The sequence below is a fragment of the Astyanax mexicanus genome, chromosome 4 (assembly GCF_023375975.1).
Source record: "Astyanax mexicanus isolate ESR-SI-001 chromosome 4, AstMex3_surface, whole genome shotgun sequence".
Lineage (NCBI taxonomy): Eukaryota > Metazoa > Chordata > Actinopteri > Characiformes > Acestrorhamphidae > Astyanax > Astyanax mexicanus.
The window spans coordinates 53,813,402-53,832,015 of NC_064411.1; the positions used below are offsets into that span (position 1 = coordinate 53,813,402).

The window sequence follows — 18,614 nt, forward strand, 5'->3', positions numbered from 1 at the left end:
TTTTACACCAGAGTTCTCCTTTAACAAATCTGGACTAAGTCTAGGCCTAATCCTGGCCTTTCCAAATGCATTTCCTCCTCTCTTAGCTCAGTTTGACCTCAGTTGAAACTGTAGATGAATGCACTTCTGAAATGAAAGCCAAACGCTTGAAGAGGAGAAGGGCTTAAATTAGCGTATGGATTTTTGGAGGGTTTTAGGGAACGGGGAGGATGTGCGTTAGGTGTCTCGGATGGGTCGTGTTTCGTGGTTTATCATTACCAGCCTCAGATGCACAGGAACTCTGGATACTTCTTATGTAACTGGATTCTCCACAGCCCTCACAGAATCTTCCGGGGTCGCAGGATTTCGGCCCCTTGGTGGTGGCTTCAGTTTTAGGACCTGAAACACAGTATAGCAACCTGAAAACTAATAGATCATTCCAATCGCAATGATGTCATTCATTATTTTAAGCTTACTGAAAAAGAAATTGAGTTAATATCAATACAATGCAGATTTGTGTCAACAGTGTGGACTGCGTATCAATATACTTTTCTAGATTTAGTCTGAATAAACACGATAATTAATAACATATACGGTATAGAGTCCAGCAGGCTAATCACTGCCACTATGATTGAGAAATTGCTGGTTTGAATGCCGGTCATAAAGCTTGCCATCAGCTGCCAGAGCCCTGAGAGAGCACAGTTGGTCTTGCTCTCTCTGAGTGTGTACAGTAGATGGCACTCTTTCCCCTCATCACTCCTAGGGTGATGTCGATCAGCCCAAAGCGTCTGTGAGCAGATGTATCTGAACCGAGTCGTTGCGCTTTTCTCCAAGCGTTAGTGCTGTGATGCTACTTGGCAATGCTGCATCAGCAGCAGTTAGAATAGAGGCAGAGTCTCACTTCACATGTATCGGAGGAGGCATGTGCTAGTCTTCACCCTCCTCGTGTTGTGGGATCACTAGTGATGGGGGTAATACAGCTGACTGGCAGCTGAGTAAGCGGAACATTCGGCTAAAATAAATTGGGGAGAAAAATGGAAGAAAATTGGAAAAAAAATATACAGTACAGAATAATGTTAAACACTTTAAATGACTTTTCCTACATTTTATACAGTTTTCTTTAATGTGGGGGGGATATGGGTTTTGCCATGTCCTGAGAAAGTTACATAAGATAATCATTAAAAGCCTCACAGTAGGGAAATTTGAAATGTTACAGTGAAGTGATAGTTGAATGATTCTAGTTTAAATAGTTTAAAACCAAACTTCTTATAATCATATTTTCTTAAATAATTTAAAATGTTTTTTTTTAATAGAAGTTCATGCCAGTTGCCAGATTGAGATCACTACACAAAGCCACACGAACAAGCTCAAGAAGAGATCACAAACTTTAGCAATTTTGTGGCAGCATATAAATCACATTCTAAATTAGCTAAAGTTAATCAATATAGTGTCAACCTTTAATTTTCGTATATTTCTTTTGTAAAGTCTAATAAACAGCTGTGAAACGTCTGTCTGCTCCTCCATTGGGATTGATATCAGTTCACATTAGCTTGTTGGAACATGACAGTTTTAGCCAGCACTAGTAAATCCCTTCCCAACTATCTTTGAGGATTTTGAGAAACATTGTTTTAAGGCAATTCAATAATTTTCCCATGTATTTGTTACAAACTGGCAAATCACAACATTATTTATTGTTGTATTATTATTATTTTTCCCCAATTACTAGATGTGTGGAATGTATTGCAATGATCAGAAATCCAGGAGTGGATGTATACTAATAGATCAAATGAAGTTGAGCTGACAAAACATGAACTTTCTTGGATTCATACTGTCTGCATTAAAATTAAAGTCCACTTTAATGTAACATAAACTTGTAACATTTGTCAGCAATTTTCAATGCTATCGCAACTTTTTATTGCATGTACGCAAATCTTACTTTCTCCGAAATGGATGATACACCATTAAAACATTAGCTATGCAGTGTATATCTTTTTTGCTTTTTTATACTTATTTGGCCAGATAAATCATATATTTAAAATAATCTGAATGTTATTAAACATTATTAAACCTATTAAATATTAAAATGCACTAATATTCTTGATTTTAATTGATACAATATATGAGTGTATTGATAAAATACACTGTATTTGCTTCAGAGCGTATACAACAATACAGACTGGCATGATGCCCCATTACTATGGCTCTGTCCCTTTAAGCCCTGGCAGCCCCCCACCCCTCCACCTAGGCTAAAAGAAGCCTGCCGTAGACGTGCTGACAGCTAACTAAGTCCTCCAGGGTGACAGTACTAACAGCCACACTGGAAAACACACTGTGGTGGGAGGGACGCGTGCTACTACAGATACTACAGCTCCATCACCTGCTAAGTTTGGGGTCCTGCAGTTGGAGGAGCAGCTTGCATCTTTAGGTAAGATTGACAGGTGTTATTTGTGGTTTTCAGCTGAAGGCGGTTTCTTGGTATTAATATACAGTACTTTGATGGAAATGTGCTTTGATGGGTCTGGGCTTTAGGGATAAGGCTGAGCTGAGTGGCTGATTGACTGCTGATGATATGGTGGGATGTACTGGGTGGGATATTTTAATTATGGCAGATGCTTTAATGCCTTTTTTGTACTATAAAAGTATGGCACTCTTGTTTTACCATTTTTTAAATCTCTATTCTGGTTTTATTTTCCTTTTTGCTTAAGTGTGAACCAAACCCAACTCACCCAGGACTGAGTTAGTGCTACTGAAACTGAAAGCATGTCACAATAGTGGCAATAAAAGTGGAACCCACCCAAAGGGTGGATGTGGCTTTGACAAAATAAGGCTGGGAACCAGTTGAAAGGTCCAATTAAAACCCACACAAACCCTACAAACTTAACTGTCATATTGTTCTTGGGCTCTGCACTGGAAGCTGGTCTTTGACATGTAAGGTGGTTGGAAAGTTGGTCCTTCAGACAAAAACTTACTTTATACTGGAAAGTTAACTGCTTAACCAAGTTTTGACCAGCATAGTGTATGTTACATTTGATTAAGGTCATGCTAGTCAACCAGATGTAGTCCTGTTAAACATGCTGGTTGACCAGCTTGGCCATAAAAGTTAACCAGCTTGGTCATGGTCATAGTAATAAACTAGCTTATTCATGGTGGTCAACCAGCTTGGTTAGGCTTGATCATGCTGGTTATCAAGCTTATTTGGAAGGTTGATCATGCTGGTCAACCAGCTTGGTCTTTCTTATCATATGGGTCAACTACAATGGTCTAGTTGGGTTAAACTGGTTATCTAGCATAGTTAGTCAGGTTGAACTTGCTAATCAAACAGCAAGGTCAAGCTTGGTCATACTGGTCATTTAGCTTGGTCTTGCTGGTCCTGTGATAAACCAACTTGATTACGCTTGGTCATACTGGTAAACCAGCTTAGCTATTGTCATGGTGAAAATACAGCTTGGTCTTGCTGGTCACATGGGCCAATCAGCTGTCTTGCTGGCCATATAGACCAATCAGCATGGTCAAATTTGGTCATGGTCATTGTGGTAAACCAGCATGGTCAAGCTAGTCTTTATGGACATTTCGGTCAACAAACATGGTCATGGTGGGTAACTAGTTTGATCCTGTTGGACATACTGGTTGACCAACATAGTATTGAGGGTCATGGAGGAAAACCAGCTTGGTCATGCTTGGTAATACTGGTTATCTAGCTTTGTTGGTCAGTTGATTATACTTGTAGACCAACTTAACCATAAATTCCAAATAGAAACACATACTTTGTGTAGGCCAAGAGCTAAACTGGTCAATTTGCTAAACAGATTTACCATATGAGCTGGCCACATTGTTTATTTTTCAGTAAAAAAGTTAAAAGAAACAACACTAAAGCCGTTTTTCCTCCATTTTCATCCTAAACCCTGAGGATTGAGAATTCCCATTTAAAAAACACATTAGCTAGCTAACTAGATAGCTATGTAGTCTGTATTCAAATTCTGGCCTTAGTTAGTAGTATAAAGTTAGTAGTCTAACAGCTTTTTATTTTCTTTTACACTGCTAAAACGCAACTTTACATCTTCTACAACTTTTAACTCAAACTTTTACCTTAGAAAAACATTTTTTTTTATCATTTTCCTGTGTGCTTTTAGTCTTGTGTCCAAAACCTGGCCTTGGTAGCATAAAGTTTGGAGTTAAACAGCCTTTTTATGTATTTTATACAACTAAAACACCATAAAACAATGTTATTCATCTTCTACAATGTCTTAACTCAAACTCATTACCTCAGAATATCACAATAAACTTGGGACTTCCCAATAATTCTCCACGATAATTGTCCTCTGGTCTGTAATCAAAACCTGACCTTAGTAGTATAAAGTAGTTGGGAGTTTAATGGCCTAAATGTATTTTTATACAAGTAAAACACCCTAAAACTTTATTATACATCTTCTACAAATTCATATCTCAAACTTTTACCTCAGAATAACAACAAACAGATAATTGTCTTGTTTGAATAAGACTGTGTTCAAAACCTGGCCTTTGTAGTATAAAGTTTAGGATATAATGACCTTTTAATGTATTTTTATACAACTGAAACACACAACAACGTCTTAACTCAAACTTTTATGTCAGCATAACATGATAAACACGGTAATTGTCAATAATTCTGCTTAATAATTGTCCTGTAGTCTGTGTTCAAAACCTGGCCTTAGTAGTGTAAACTTTGGAGTTTAACAGATTTTGCATGTGTTCTTATACAATTAAAACACCCTAAAATGCATAAAAACACTATTATTCATCTTCTACGACATCTTAACACAAATGTTTACCTCAGAATAACACGATAAACAAGGTAATTTTCAATAATTCTCCTCAATAATTGTCCTGTGGTCTGTGTTCAAAGCCTGGCCTTAGTAGTATAAACTTTGGAGTTTAACAGATTTTGTATGTGTTTTTATACAACTAAAACACCCTAAAATACATAAAAACACTATTATTCATCTTCTACGACGTCTTAACTCAAACTTTTACCTCAGAATAACACGATAAACACGACAATTCTCCTGTTTTGACGACATTTCTGCCGTATGTGACTTTAACCAAACGCATCAAGCTCAGTTCAGTCATTTTGATAATTGAGGAAGCTGACGGATCGTACCATTCCCCAAAATGGGGAGAGACTACTGTCTTGAATCGTGTGGTTTAGTGAAGAAACGCAGCGAATTAAGAATAAAAGTGAACTAAACTCATAGTAAAGATCGTTATCATCAATATTTGTGTGTGTTTTAATGTTTAATGGCTCGGTTATAGTGCAAAACACCACTTTGTCTAACGTGGACTCCCCCATCCGCCCAATTGTTGCCATGCTCTCAATATCTATGGGTATGGGTGTGGTAATCGCAGTGTGTGAATTTGGTTAGAAATCTCGTCAATTTGGGCGCTTGAGGATTCGGTTTTTGGGGATTTGAGTAGGAGACAAACATGAAAAAATAGTCTTTGTAAATTTAACATGGTCACAAGAGCCTAAACGGAGTATTTTTGTGCTCAAATCTTCAGTTCTGTCACAGTAAGGTAAGCTGAGTATCCCTTCAACAGTCTGAGCTAAGCAGCAGTTAGCTTAGCTTAGCATAGCTTAGCTTAGCTTGCTAGTTTGGGAGAGAGTTGCTTGTAAGGTTATATACTGTATATATGCACGTTTGTTGCTTTCTTATTGCTTTAATGGGATTTATAAGACTTTAAAACGAATATTCTGCTCAGATTGAGGATTTTAAGTCGTTTTTTAATCTGTGCAACATGTGGTTTAACTGGTAACTACATAAGCTAACTGATAAAAAGCTAATATAAAAGCTAGAAGGGAGAAACATCTGTGTTAAATCTTTAATTCAAGCTATTAAATCCTTTTTTTAGCCATACAAACCTGTTTCCAGCTTCATTTTATTATTTTACAACTCAAGTAACCCAATATTCACGTTGTATATGTAATTAAATAACTATAATAACTAGCTAAATTGTTTGTTTCTCGTTCTACATCCTCCTGTCATCCAGTAGTATTGGCTAATCATCAGTTTGACTTGGTTAAATGTACTTAACTATCTTAATAGGATTATCAGACTGGGATTTGCAGCTATATCAGATTATATCAGATTACCAAACACTGTGTTTACTCTAATGTTGGATTAAATCTAGCCTGCTAATCTATCCTCAATCCTTTTACTGTATTTTACTGTTCATAGGCGAGCAGTATTGGACGTTGGAAAGCATTACAAAAGAGATTGTAACCATTTTTACACAAAATTGTTATTTTACCAGATAAAAAAATGTGTATCTCCATATTTTAATATATAAAATGCATCACTTTTTCTATTTAGTTAGTTCTAGTACCTGAAATATGTCATCTGCCTTCTAAGTTCTAAAAAAATAGTACTGTCAAAAATAGGCCCAGATAGTGTTTTTAAGTTTTTTTTTTTTTTTTTTTTTTTTAGATATTATACTACCTAATATATAGATGACATTTATTCATTTTAATACTGTTGCTTCTTTTGTTTGACCCTCTATGGCTTGTTTATATTTTTTGGTAGGACCAATATTATTTTTGGAAGTAAATACATTATATATTTTGACTTTTAAATAACAAGCTGATAATTTGAATCAGGTTATTTTAGAGCAAAGAAGCTCCCAAAACATGGAATATAGGAGAGCTCCAGGACCAGAGATAAGAACCACTACATTATCATGATTAATCAAGAATTTAAGAATATATACAGTCAAATATACATTTGTACTTGATGTACATATTCTTGCACATATGCATTTTTTTATTTGTGACCCACTTGTAACGCCTCATTGTATTGGATGTTGTAATGCCATGTAACATTTTATATTGAAGATAAATAAATAAGTAAGTAAGTAAATATGTATATATATATATATATATATATATATATATATATATATATATTATATATATTATATATATTATATATATATATATATATATATATATATATATATATTTTTTATATATATATATATATATATATATATATATATATATATATTAAGAGACAAAATACTTGTTGGCTATTTAATTTTTTCAGTGGTAGGAAAATGAATGAAAACAAATAGTTTGGTTTCGGTTTCAGTCTGATTTTTTTGTTTTGATGCATCACTACTTAAGTGAGAAGTGTTAATCCAGTAGTCCAAAAGCAGTCATCTGGAAGTCTTCTAGTTGTTACCTTTTTATGTTTATTTAGAGATACATTTTTATATATTTTGTTCTCCCTCTGTAAGTGGCGGCTGATAATAACATTCAAATATTATTTCGGTATTTCAATGTATTTTTGTATGAACAATTTCTTGATGATATGACTGAATAGACACTGGATAATATTTAATCAATTTCAATAATATAGCACTACTACAGTGTAATTAAAAATGTATGTAGAATAAGTGTACAATGTAATGCACATTATTACAGAGGGCATCGTATTTCATTTTATTTTTGTGCAATTTATTACATTTTCCTTTAAACATTTAAAGAATTTATTAAGAAATTAAAAAATATCCTAAAAAGTGTCTTAAAATAGAAGAAAACTGACTTAATTTTTTTAAAATTGCCTCCAATTCCTGATATTTTACTCTTTCAGCCTGATGATCAGTTCCTTTGCAACTATTTTGCATGTTGTAACTTTAACGCAACCCAAATCTATTCCCCCGAATCCTCCTAGTCCTTTAATTTTAAGTACTATTTCACTTTTGTTGGTCATTTTAATTTCTATTTTCAGATCTATAGCCACAAATGTCATCCAGGTAGATTTGGAAGCTGTTTTACTCACACCAGTCAGTCACGTTTGTTGTCAGCTATAGTTTTTAACAACTAAAAACGTTGTGTATGCTAGAACAGCAGGTACCGTTTAATATTATGAGTAAATGTGATTCATCATGGTGTGAACTTTACTTTCCCCCCCCTCATAAAATGGTTAGCGAGGGCTGGGAGCAGCTCTCTTCCTGTTTTTGAGACATTGCAGCATTGTGGTTCCTTAGAAACTTGTTCTGCAGCTGCCACACACTGCACTCACTGATACTGGTTCCCAGTGGCTGAAATACACACTGTTTGGTGGGGGAATCCCATGCTGGGTGAATTATTAGATAGGTAGCTAACAGGTGATTAGTGTGGCCGGTGTGAAACCAGACCTTGCTTTTAGTGCTGGCAGATATGTTGTGTCATGATTTTGCTATTCAGCCTTGATTTATACAGTTTACAGAGTTTTTTTTTTTTTTTTTTTAACTCATTGATAAATGGGGAAATGATTTATTAAGTCAACAGGGGAATTGTTAAATTTAGGGAATAGCTCATTAAATTAAGTATTATTCATTAAATTATTTGAAAAGCTGAGGGAACAAATTATTAAATTGAGGGAACAGTTTGTTAAATTAAGGAAATGGATTGTTTCATTGAAAGAACAATTTGTTGAATCGAAGGAACTGATTGTTAAATTAGGAGAATGAGTCAAGGGGAAAAAGCAAGGGAACGATTTGATAAGTTGAAGGAACGTTAAAAGATCTTAAGTCGAGAGAACGAAGTGACACATACGCATTATTGAACCAAGATGATCATTTGTTAAATTGAAGGAACAGTTTGTTAAATCTAGGAAATGGATTGTTTCATTGAGAGAGCAATTTATTACATATTTTGAAGTAAATCGAGGAAACTGATTGTTAAATTTAAAAAATATATATTTTTGTAAATCAAGGGAACGAGTTGTTAAGTTAAAGGAATGGGATGTTAAGTTGAGGAAACGGAGGGAAACATGTTAAGTTAGGGTAAATTAGGGTAACAATTGAGGGATCACTGATCTGAAAGAACGAATCACTGAACCGAGATTATCGTTTATTAAATCAGGAAAACAGATTAGTAAATTAGAGGAATGATTCATTGAATTAAGGGAGTGATTTGTTCAATTACGGAACTATTTCATAAATTAAACAAAAGATTTATTAAATTGAGGGAACAATTTATTCAATATTTTTTTCTGTTGGGGAAACAAAATATAAATGACAATCTACTTTCTATTAAGGTAACAATTTGTCAAATTTGTAAAATCGAGGGAACGATTTGTTAAATTGATGTAACGACTTGTTAAATCTAGAGACTGCATTGATAAATCGTGGGAACAATTTGTTAAATTAAGAGAACATTGAGAGTTCTTATGAAATGTATAAAAATGAACTTAAACAAAATGTATCTGCCTAATATATGTATATTTTTATTTCGCTTCAATCTTTGAAACGCAGAGAAAAGCTTCTGGAGAAATCTTGAGAAAAGGCTTGCATTTTTAATTGTGTAGTATATTTAAATGTGTGGATGGTATTGTTTTTCCTCCAATATCAAACATCTTTGGCAATATATATATATATTTTTTTTTACTTCTTCACTTCACTAATTCACTATTTATTGTCATTGTGTCATACAGTATATGGATATATTTGGAAAATATTCTGATATTTAACCAGTACTTCCCAGTGGTTTTGTGTAAAGTGTTGTTACATGTTTTTTTTAAATAAGACATTTATTGGGTATCCTCCACTATTTTCCCTGTGGTGTTAAATATAAAGCTCTGGGGAACAAATGGCTGAAATAACATAAAAAGACCTCAAATAATGAAAAGAAAGTTCATATTCATCAAGGTTTAAGAGTTCAGAAATCAATATTTGGTGGAATAACCCTGTTTTTAATCACAGTTTTCATGCATCTTGGCATCATGTTCTCCTCCACCAGTCTTACACACTGCTTTTGGATAACTTTATGCTACTTTACTCCTGGTGCAAAAATTCAAGCAGTTCAGTTTGGTTTGATGGCTTGTGATCATCTATCTTCCTCTTGATTATATTCCAGAGGTTTTGAGTTCAAATGAAAGAAACTCAAGTTTACTTCAGAGCTGTGTATATGATAGTAGTTCATCGATGATCATTTTGCAAGTTGGAAATTCCAGTGTCACAACAGCAGTGCTGCCCAGCATCACTACAACCTGGACATAGTGAGATTTCGTCTCAGAACAGGTGTGACTATCATACCTGTGTTTTAGTCTTAGATTAAAACGTTTGCAGTGTTTACAGTGCCAATGTGCTTGATATACCGATCAGTAGATTTTGAGCGATGTTCTGAATTTGAAGCCTTTTAGTCAATAATGCGGATATGCATTGTTCTATAATTGTCTATATGTCTGTCAGCACATCAGCAGTATTAAGTGTGTTGTTAGCACAGTCATTGGGTTGGTTCTCTCTGAGGAGAAGTTGCGCGGGTGCATTTTTGGGAGGTTTGAACTGCTTCAGTGAGGCGGTGCCAAGCAGTGCTGCCCCACGCTCGAACAAAAGAGCATAGAGGCCAGGCTGGCTTGGCACTGCTCTGGATTTCCAGTGTGTTTTTGTGTGTGTGGATTGTCTACTGACACAAATTTTATTTTACAAAAAAAAAACATTTTAGTCAGGCAAAAATGCTTAATATAGATTTACAATTAAATTAATACTTCAAAATATCTCCAATCTCTAAGGATTCACCCCACTTGCAAAATATAATGCATGTCCTGTTGACTTGTGTTCGTTTGAGGTCAACTTTTGTCTTCCATACCTTATTCTGTCACGCCCACTTTTAAATCTAAGAGTTTATAGTATTTATAGTATCGTATTCAGAGTAAATGGAGTCTAATGTTGCTACTTTTACATAATTTAAATCTCTTTACATAAATAGGATAAGATAAGGTAAGATAAGACAATCCTTTATAAATCCCACAATGGGGAAATTTGCGATGTTAGCATTAAGCCTGCCACAATACGATTTTTTGTGGGTGATATATTGTCCCAGAAATGATTGTGATACACAATATTTTTGTTATTTTACGACTATTAAATGCTACTGACATAATGATAACAATGATAACATAACAGAATAAAAAAAACAATTATACACTTTTTGAAGACAAAATTTGAATTAATAATTTATTGTAATTAGTTTGGGAATTATATACTAATTTATTCACCTACTTTAGTCCACACTGTGTGTATGGAGTCACAGAACAAACATAAAAATGAACACAATAGACGATATCACGATTATCAAAAATGATTAAGGTCATGTTCATTTATTGTACGATAAATCGATATTGCAATTATTGTGACAGGCCTAAGCAGCATAGAGGAAAGGACATAGAAATAGGCCAGGACAATGTATAAACAAATAATAATACATCTATATATACAAAAGATTACAGAAAAAAATACATATATATATATATAAAAATAAAAAATATATGCATCTAGTGCAGCTGAGATAAGGTCAGATGAGATATGATTATGTTAGCTTGTGACCAGTATTATTGCACAAGAATTAACAGTAAATAAATAGCAAATAAATTGTAGATGAAAAGGTAAGAAATGTTGCACATTAAACACATTGCACAAATGGTGATCGAGATCACGGTACACATAGTGAATTTGGACATTGCACACAATAAAGCATTACAGCTATATTAAAGTTGGATACACAACAGAAAAGGAAGCATCTGTCCAATGACTTGCATTATATTTTGCTACAAATGGGGTGCATGCTTGGAGATTAGAGGTATTTTAAAATATTAATTTAATATATATATATATATATATATATATATATATATAGTGTTAAACATTTATATGAACAGTATATGTTTACAGTGTATGTTTAGAACAGTTTATTTTACATTAATTAAAAGTAATAATCCAGGGTTTTGGCCTGGACTACATAGGATCTCCGGTGGATTTCATGATTTACAGAGACTCAACATTTATTTTAAAATGATTCTAAATGTTGTCCGTCTCGTTGCCTTAAAGTGCTGTTAGACAATCAGAGACAATATGTTGGCATGTATGAATATTCATGAGCAAGGGCCAAAATCCTAGGCATACTTTTTCAACCAAATTTCCTGGACAATCCACACCCAAATTAAATACACTGCAGAACCAGAGCAGTGCCAAGCCAAGTGCCACTACAAAAGGTATCTGACTAATAATAAATATGTTAGTGATGCTAATGAAGCATTAGAGCAGCTGAATGGTGATGTTAATGCCATAGTAGAGATGCTGAGCAAGGCCGGCAGCTGGTGAGGTAGCAGGTAGACATGCTAACAATGTAGTAGTGATGCTAACAGCGCTAAAGCGATCCTGGGCAACGCTGACAGTCCACTGTTAATACTACAGTAGTGGTGCTGGTATGCTAAGTGTCGTAACATTGCTGGGCTAAGTTGCTGGTCATTCTTTTAAGTTGGCTGTTGGTTTGTGTCCCTCCAGGTGTCCACGTTATATCGGGCAACAAGAGGAGTGAAGCCCTCAGCAGAGGACCATGAGTGAGCTGGAGCAGTTGCGGCAGGAGGCCGAGCAGCTACGCAATCAGATCAGAGTAAGAACCTCCTTACCAGTCTTTCATACTTTTACTTCAACTTCTTGAAGACCCATTTTCCATTTTCAAGACAAAGGCCCTGTACCTTTACCCCTTGTTTTAGAACTGGATCAACCCTTCAAGCACCCGATACATATATATATATATATATATAGCTATAACAGTTAAATGCTAAAGTTCAGCAACCTGGCTGCTGCTGATTACCTATTTTAACTTAAGGGCTTTTTGTATGTCTTTAAACAGGGGGCAGGTGATGCAATTCATTATTAGTGTTTAGTTTTTTGTGGAATCGTGGCTTAACGACATTCCGGACAGCGCCATTCAGCTAGCCGGGCTAACCGCGTTCAGAGCCGATAGAAGCGCGGCTCTATCCGGGAAGACCCGCGGTGGAGGCGTGTGTGTTTACATCAACACGGAATGGTGTAACAACGCTGTGACTGTCGCCAAACACTGCTCTCCGCTGGTGGAGTTCCTGATAGTCAAGTGCAGACCTTTTTATTTAGTACGGGAGTTCTCCGCCGTGCTAATAGCTGCTGTCTACATTCCACCCAGCGCTAGCATTGGTGCTAATGCTAAAGAGGCTCTGTGTGAACTCTATCGGACTATCAGCGATCTGCAAAACAAACACCCAGACGGACTGTTTATTATCGCCGGAGATTTCAACCACGCAAATCTCAAGTCAGTGCTCCCTAAATTCCATCAACATGTGGACTTTGCAACGAGAGGAGCGAGCGCGTTGGATCTTGTTTACACAAACATCCCCAGCGCGTACCGGGCGGAGCCCCGCCCCCACCTCGCTTTCTCGGATCACATGTGTGTTTGGCTGACACCAACATACACACCACTCATCAGACGCTCCAGACCAGTTCAGAAGCAGGTGAAAACCTGGCCGGCAGGCTCCATCTCTGCCCTTCAGGACTGTTTTGAGTGCACTGCATGGGTCATGTTTAGGGAGGCTGCTACTGAAGGCGATTCTGTTGATTTGGAGGAGTATGCAGCATCAGTCACTGGCTACATCAGCAAGTGTATTGATGATGTCACTGTCTCCAAGACCATCACCACACGCCCAAACCAGAAGCCTTGGATGACTGCTGAGGTACGTGCGCTGCTGAGGACCCGTGACTCCGCCTTCAGAGTGGGTGACAAGGTGGCCCTGAGGAAAGCGAGAGCCGACCTGTCAAGAGCTATCAGAGTGGCAAAGCGCGCACACGCCCAGAGAATCCACAGCCACTTCAAGGACACGGGTGACGCGCGGCGCATGTGGCAGGGCATCCAGGCAATCACCAACTACAGGACAATGCCACCATCCTGTGAACGTGATGCCTCCCTCCCTGATGCCCTAAACAACTTTTATGCACGGTTTGAGGCACAAAACAACACGATGGCGAGAAAGACCATGCCCAAGCCGGACGAGCAGATGTTGTGCCTGACTGCAGTGGATGTGAGGAACACTCTGCGCAGAGTCAACCCACGAAAAGCTGCAGGACCAGACAACATCCCCGGCAGAGTGCTCAGGGAGTGTGCAGACCAGCTGACAGATGTTCTCACGGACATCTTCAACATCTCCCTGTGCAGCGCCACTGTCCCAACGTGCCTCAAGTCCACCACCATCGTCCCCGTGCCGAAGGAGTCCACAGTGTCCTGCCTCAATGACTACAGTCCCGTTGCACTTACACCCATCATCATGAAGTGCTTCGAGAGGCTAGTCATGAGGAACATCAAGACACAACTGCCCTCTTCACTGGACCCCCTGCAGTTTGCGTATCGTCCCAATCGCTCCACGGACGATGCCATCACCACCACCCTTCATCTCTCCCTCACCCACCTGGAGAAGAAGGACACTTACGTCAGAATGCTGTTTATAGACTTCAGTTCAGCATTCAACACCATCATCCCACAGAACCTCACCAGGAAGCTAAGCTCGCTCGGCCTCAACACCCCCCTCTGCAACTGGATCCTGGACTTTCTGACGGGGAGACCCCAGTCAGTCCGGTTCAGGGACGCACCTCCAGCACCATCACACTGAACACGGGGCCCCCCAGGGCAGTGTCCTGAGTCCTCTGCTGTTCACCCTGCTGACTCATGACTGTGCTGCAAAACACAGTTCTAACAGCTTTATCAAGTTCGCCGATGATACAACCGTGCTGGGTCTCATCACCAAAGGCGACGAGTCAGCATACAGAGAGGAGGTGCAGCGGCTGACAGACTGGTGTACAGTCAACAACCTTCACCTGAATGTGGACAAGACAAAGAAAATGGTTGTTGACTTCAGGAGAGCACAACAGACCCACTCTCCACTCAACATCGACGGGTCCTCTGTGGAGATTGTTAAGAGCACCAAGTTCCTTGGTGTCCACTTAGCAGATAACCTCACCTGGACCCTGAACACCAGCTCTACAGCCAAGAAAGCCCAGCAGCGTCTCTACTTCCTCCGGAAGCTGAGAAAGGCCCGTCTCCCTCCACCCATCCTCACACTCTTCTATAGAGGGACCATTGAGAGCATCCTGAGCAGCTGCATCACTGCCTGGTTTGGGACCTGCACCGTCTCTGACCGCAAGACCCTCCAGTGTATTGTGAGGACAGCTGAGAGGATCATCGGCGTCTCTCTCCCCTCCATCACGGACATTTACACCACCCGCAGCATCCGCAAAGCAACCAGCATTGTGAATGACCCCACTCATCCCTCACACGAACTGTTCTCCCTCCTGCCTTCGGGAAGAAGGTACCGCAGCATCCGGTCCAGCACGACCAGATTCTGCAACAGCTTCTACCCCAAGCCATCAGACTCCTTAACTGCAGAGACTGAACTGATGGTTTTTCTGTACATGCACACACACTCTTACCCCACTTACCCCAGAAAATGGAAAGCACTAAAAACCCTACTACCTCACTGGACTCTATTGCACACTGTGTAATAGAGTAACTACTACCTCACCTGGTCCTTTTTGCACACTGCAAAATTTGCACACTGTCTTGTTATTTATTATTCTTTGTCTGTATGGTGTTGTATTGTCTGTCTGCACTTTTGTACTGTTGCACTATTGTTCTGTCTACACTGTGTTTATGTGCACCATGGTCCTTGGAGGAACGTTGTTTCGTTTCACTGTGTACTCTGTATATAGCTGAAATGACAATAAAACCACTTTGACTTTGACTTTGACTTATTGTCCATTTCTTGATTCCTCTGTGATCGGGACCTAAAATTAGCTTTTATTCTATTTTTGTGTTCCACCTTAAATGCTGCAGGCTCTGACATCTTTTGCACAATTTAAGGTGGAGCGGGAAAGTTAGCTAGCTTGTTATGAAGCAAATAGCCATAAAACATTGAAACTACACACTAAACTATGGTAAATATAGTGCTTGTCTTAATTTTAAATAAGGAAAATACTCAAATTTGTGTTTTTTTGGGCTGTTTAGGGTGTGCCTCTGAAAAATCTCTTTCATTAGAGCCATGTAGCGCCAACACTTCCCTTAACCCCTAACCTACCCCTCCAGGCAACAAAAGTATCAGGACACCCTATCCTTAGGCGTGCATGCACAAAACAGAGGGGTAGAGCTAAGTGGTAGTGCCAAGGGGTAAATGGGATTGGGGCTTAGTCTGCTTTATCTTGTACTATTAGAAAAGATGTCATGCTCATAATAGAAGCCAGTAAAAGCAAGTAAATGGCCTATTGGTGTCTGTTTTTCTGTAATTTATAGGGAAGATTACATTGCAAGGTGCTTAAATATTCCTTTTAAGCTGTGTTATCTCTTAAATATATGAGCAAAAGTATGAAAATGTGGTATTTCTATCGGACAGTCCCCAATTTTAGCCCCAATATTTGGCTACTTGACCAGGTGAAGCAGTCCAGACCCAAGAATATCCTAATATTCCTGGCACCCACCAGAGGCAAGCCTTTGGGGAAGCCTTTTTGCCATAATATTCTAGGTCATTCTTGGCCTAGTTTGTGTTTATATGTTGATGCTGCTGAAAGTAACACTGCTACACCAATTAGGTCAGATTCAGAGCTTCTGTTTTTGACTTTACTGTATCTACAAGATGGAGCAGCTAGATAGAAGTGTCTAATAGAGTGGAGGACAGTGAAAGAACACCGAGTGTTTAAAACCTCCAGCAGCACTGCTGCATTTTGATCTAAATGTACATCCACCAGCACAACACACACTATCATATTTTTCGCGCTGAAGGGTTAACCGGATTATAAGGCGCACTATCAATAAACGTCTATTTTTATACATAAGGTGCACAGGATTATAAGGTGCATTTTTTGCAAATCTAGTGAGGAACACCCTTCAGCCTGTAAAGCTAAGTTAAGTTAATTAAACAAAACTGTAGTTCTTAAAAACATTTCAGACGAGTCAGACGAGTGTCAGAAGTCAGATGAGTGCTAAACGTAAATCCACACAGATTTCTTTCCTATTTGGGTGAGTAAAGCGCTTCTGTTTACTTACAGTAAGCTTAGATTTCCAGATTAGCATTAGTGGCTAACTGCTAGCGGGTAATGCTAATGTTGCTCCAGCAGTGATAGCTGGGCTTTGGAGCAGGCTGTAGGCCGATAATACTCGCGTCTAAACAGCCAAAGAATGCGTGGTTAGCAGATAATGATAACACTGCTCCAGCAGTGCTAGCTGGGGTTAGCAGCAGACAACAGGCTGATAATTCTCACTTCTGAACTGCCTAAGAGCTGGCTCTTAGCGACGTTAGCAGCTAATGCTTCTCCAACAGTGCTAGCCGAGGTTAACAGCAGGCTACAGGCCGACAATATTCACCTCTGGACAGCAAAAGTGCTAGCGTGGTTAGTGGATAATGCTAATGCTGAATGGAACAGATAAATAGGAGCTAATAAAAGCTAATTGTAGGTACCCATCACAGAGAACTTAAGAAATGGACAATAATAATTAATTGCTTCAGCACCTGCCCCTTACAATAATGCCATAAAGTTTACTAGATAATCATCATTAGCAGCAGTTAGGTTGCTGAACTTTAACGCTCCACTGTTCTCCCAATTCTAAGGAGGCAGGATTTCACCCCTTCCCCTTTTAACTCTGTTACAATTGATAGGGATACAAATAAGAAATGGGATTGGGCCTAACACACCACCCAAATAATTATAATAATAGCTGCTCTGTGGTGGTTTTCTCTTCTGTGGGGTCCTGATTATTGAAAAACAGGGTGAAAGGAGGATTGTAATAATAAACTATACAAAAACAAACAGATACAGGACTACAGTCTGTAATTACAGAACTACAAAGTGACTGATTAGATAATCTAGGGGATGGATGTGAACAGGAAATGCTGGCCTTTCCTCCAGGAATTCTCTAGAACTAGATAAGCTAACCAACTCACCCCCACACCCATGAAATTACAGTGTATTTTACATTTGGCACAGTTAGATCCAGTGCCTCTCTATTTCTTTGTGTCTGTCTGTCTATCTCTAATCTTAATTTCTGTTTATTGCAGGATGCCAGAAAAGCCTGCAGTGACTCCAGTTTGTCCCAGGTAAGAGACAGCTCCTCTTTAGGCTTTTTTTTTTCCTCCATGTTGACCATCGTCCCGTCTTTCTAGTCGTGCGTTCGGTCCGTGGAGATTCCCAGTTGTCGGAGCCGCGAGACCACAGCACAGACATGCAACACTGCAGCTAACCTACATGCCCAACATGCTCTTAAGTGCACTGAAATATTAAACACCCTCCTGCATGCCATGGTTCCCATCAAAGTTTAAACATCAGAGCGTACCCTGCTACTTTGGTGAATTTTATAATTTGATAATGAGAGTTTTTTTTGGGCCCTCCCATTTCTATTAGACACATGTGGTGGGACATCTTTTTGATTAGGTGTAGGCATGTCACAATAATTACGTTATTGAATTATCATACAATGTTTTTAAGCCCCGTCCACACAAATCCAGACATTTTTAAAAATGCATTACCGCACAAAATCCTCAAATTATCGCTTGTCAGCCCAGTAGAGGACAATTGTGATCATACCTTCTACAAAATAACATCAAAACACGCATGTTCTTCAATTTTTTCTCAAATTTTATCCCATTTTCTCCCCAATTTACAAGGCCAATTACCCAACTTACCCCCAACCCAACCCACTAGTGATAGGACTCTCCCTATCAGTAGTGATGCCCTAAAACTAGGAGGGTGAAGACTAACACATGCCTCCCCCTCGGAAAAGTGCAGCGACTCGGTTCTGATACATCAGCTCACAGACGCAGCCTTGT

At 38.4% G+C, this 18,614-nt stretch overlaps 1 protein-coding gene across 2 annotated transcripts in view; it reads left to right on the top strand.

Annotated features, from left to right (window-relative positions):
• The first annotated feature begins 2,317 nt into the window (after positions 1–2,317).
• Positions 2,318–18,614, top strand: part of gnb4a (guanine nucleotide binding protein (G protein), beta polypeptide 4a) — a 31,243-nt gene continuing 14,946 nt past the window's right edge. The window contains exons 1-3 of one of the 2 annotated variants that reach the window (XM_022678648.2): positions 2,318–2,404; positions 12,280–12,388; positions 17,847–17,885. In XM_022678648.2, the coding sequence (XP_022534369.1) occupies positions 12,332–12,388; positions 17,847–17,885 (96 nt within the window). In that variant the 5' untranslated portion in view covers positions 2,318–2,404; positions 12,280–12,331. Of the gene's footprint in view, positions 2,405–5,298; positions 5,530–12,279; positions 12,389–17,846; positions 17,886–18,614 lie in introns of those variants that run through there. The other variant, XM_007232764.4, reaches the window with a different exon arrangement.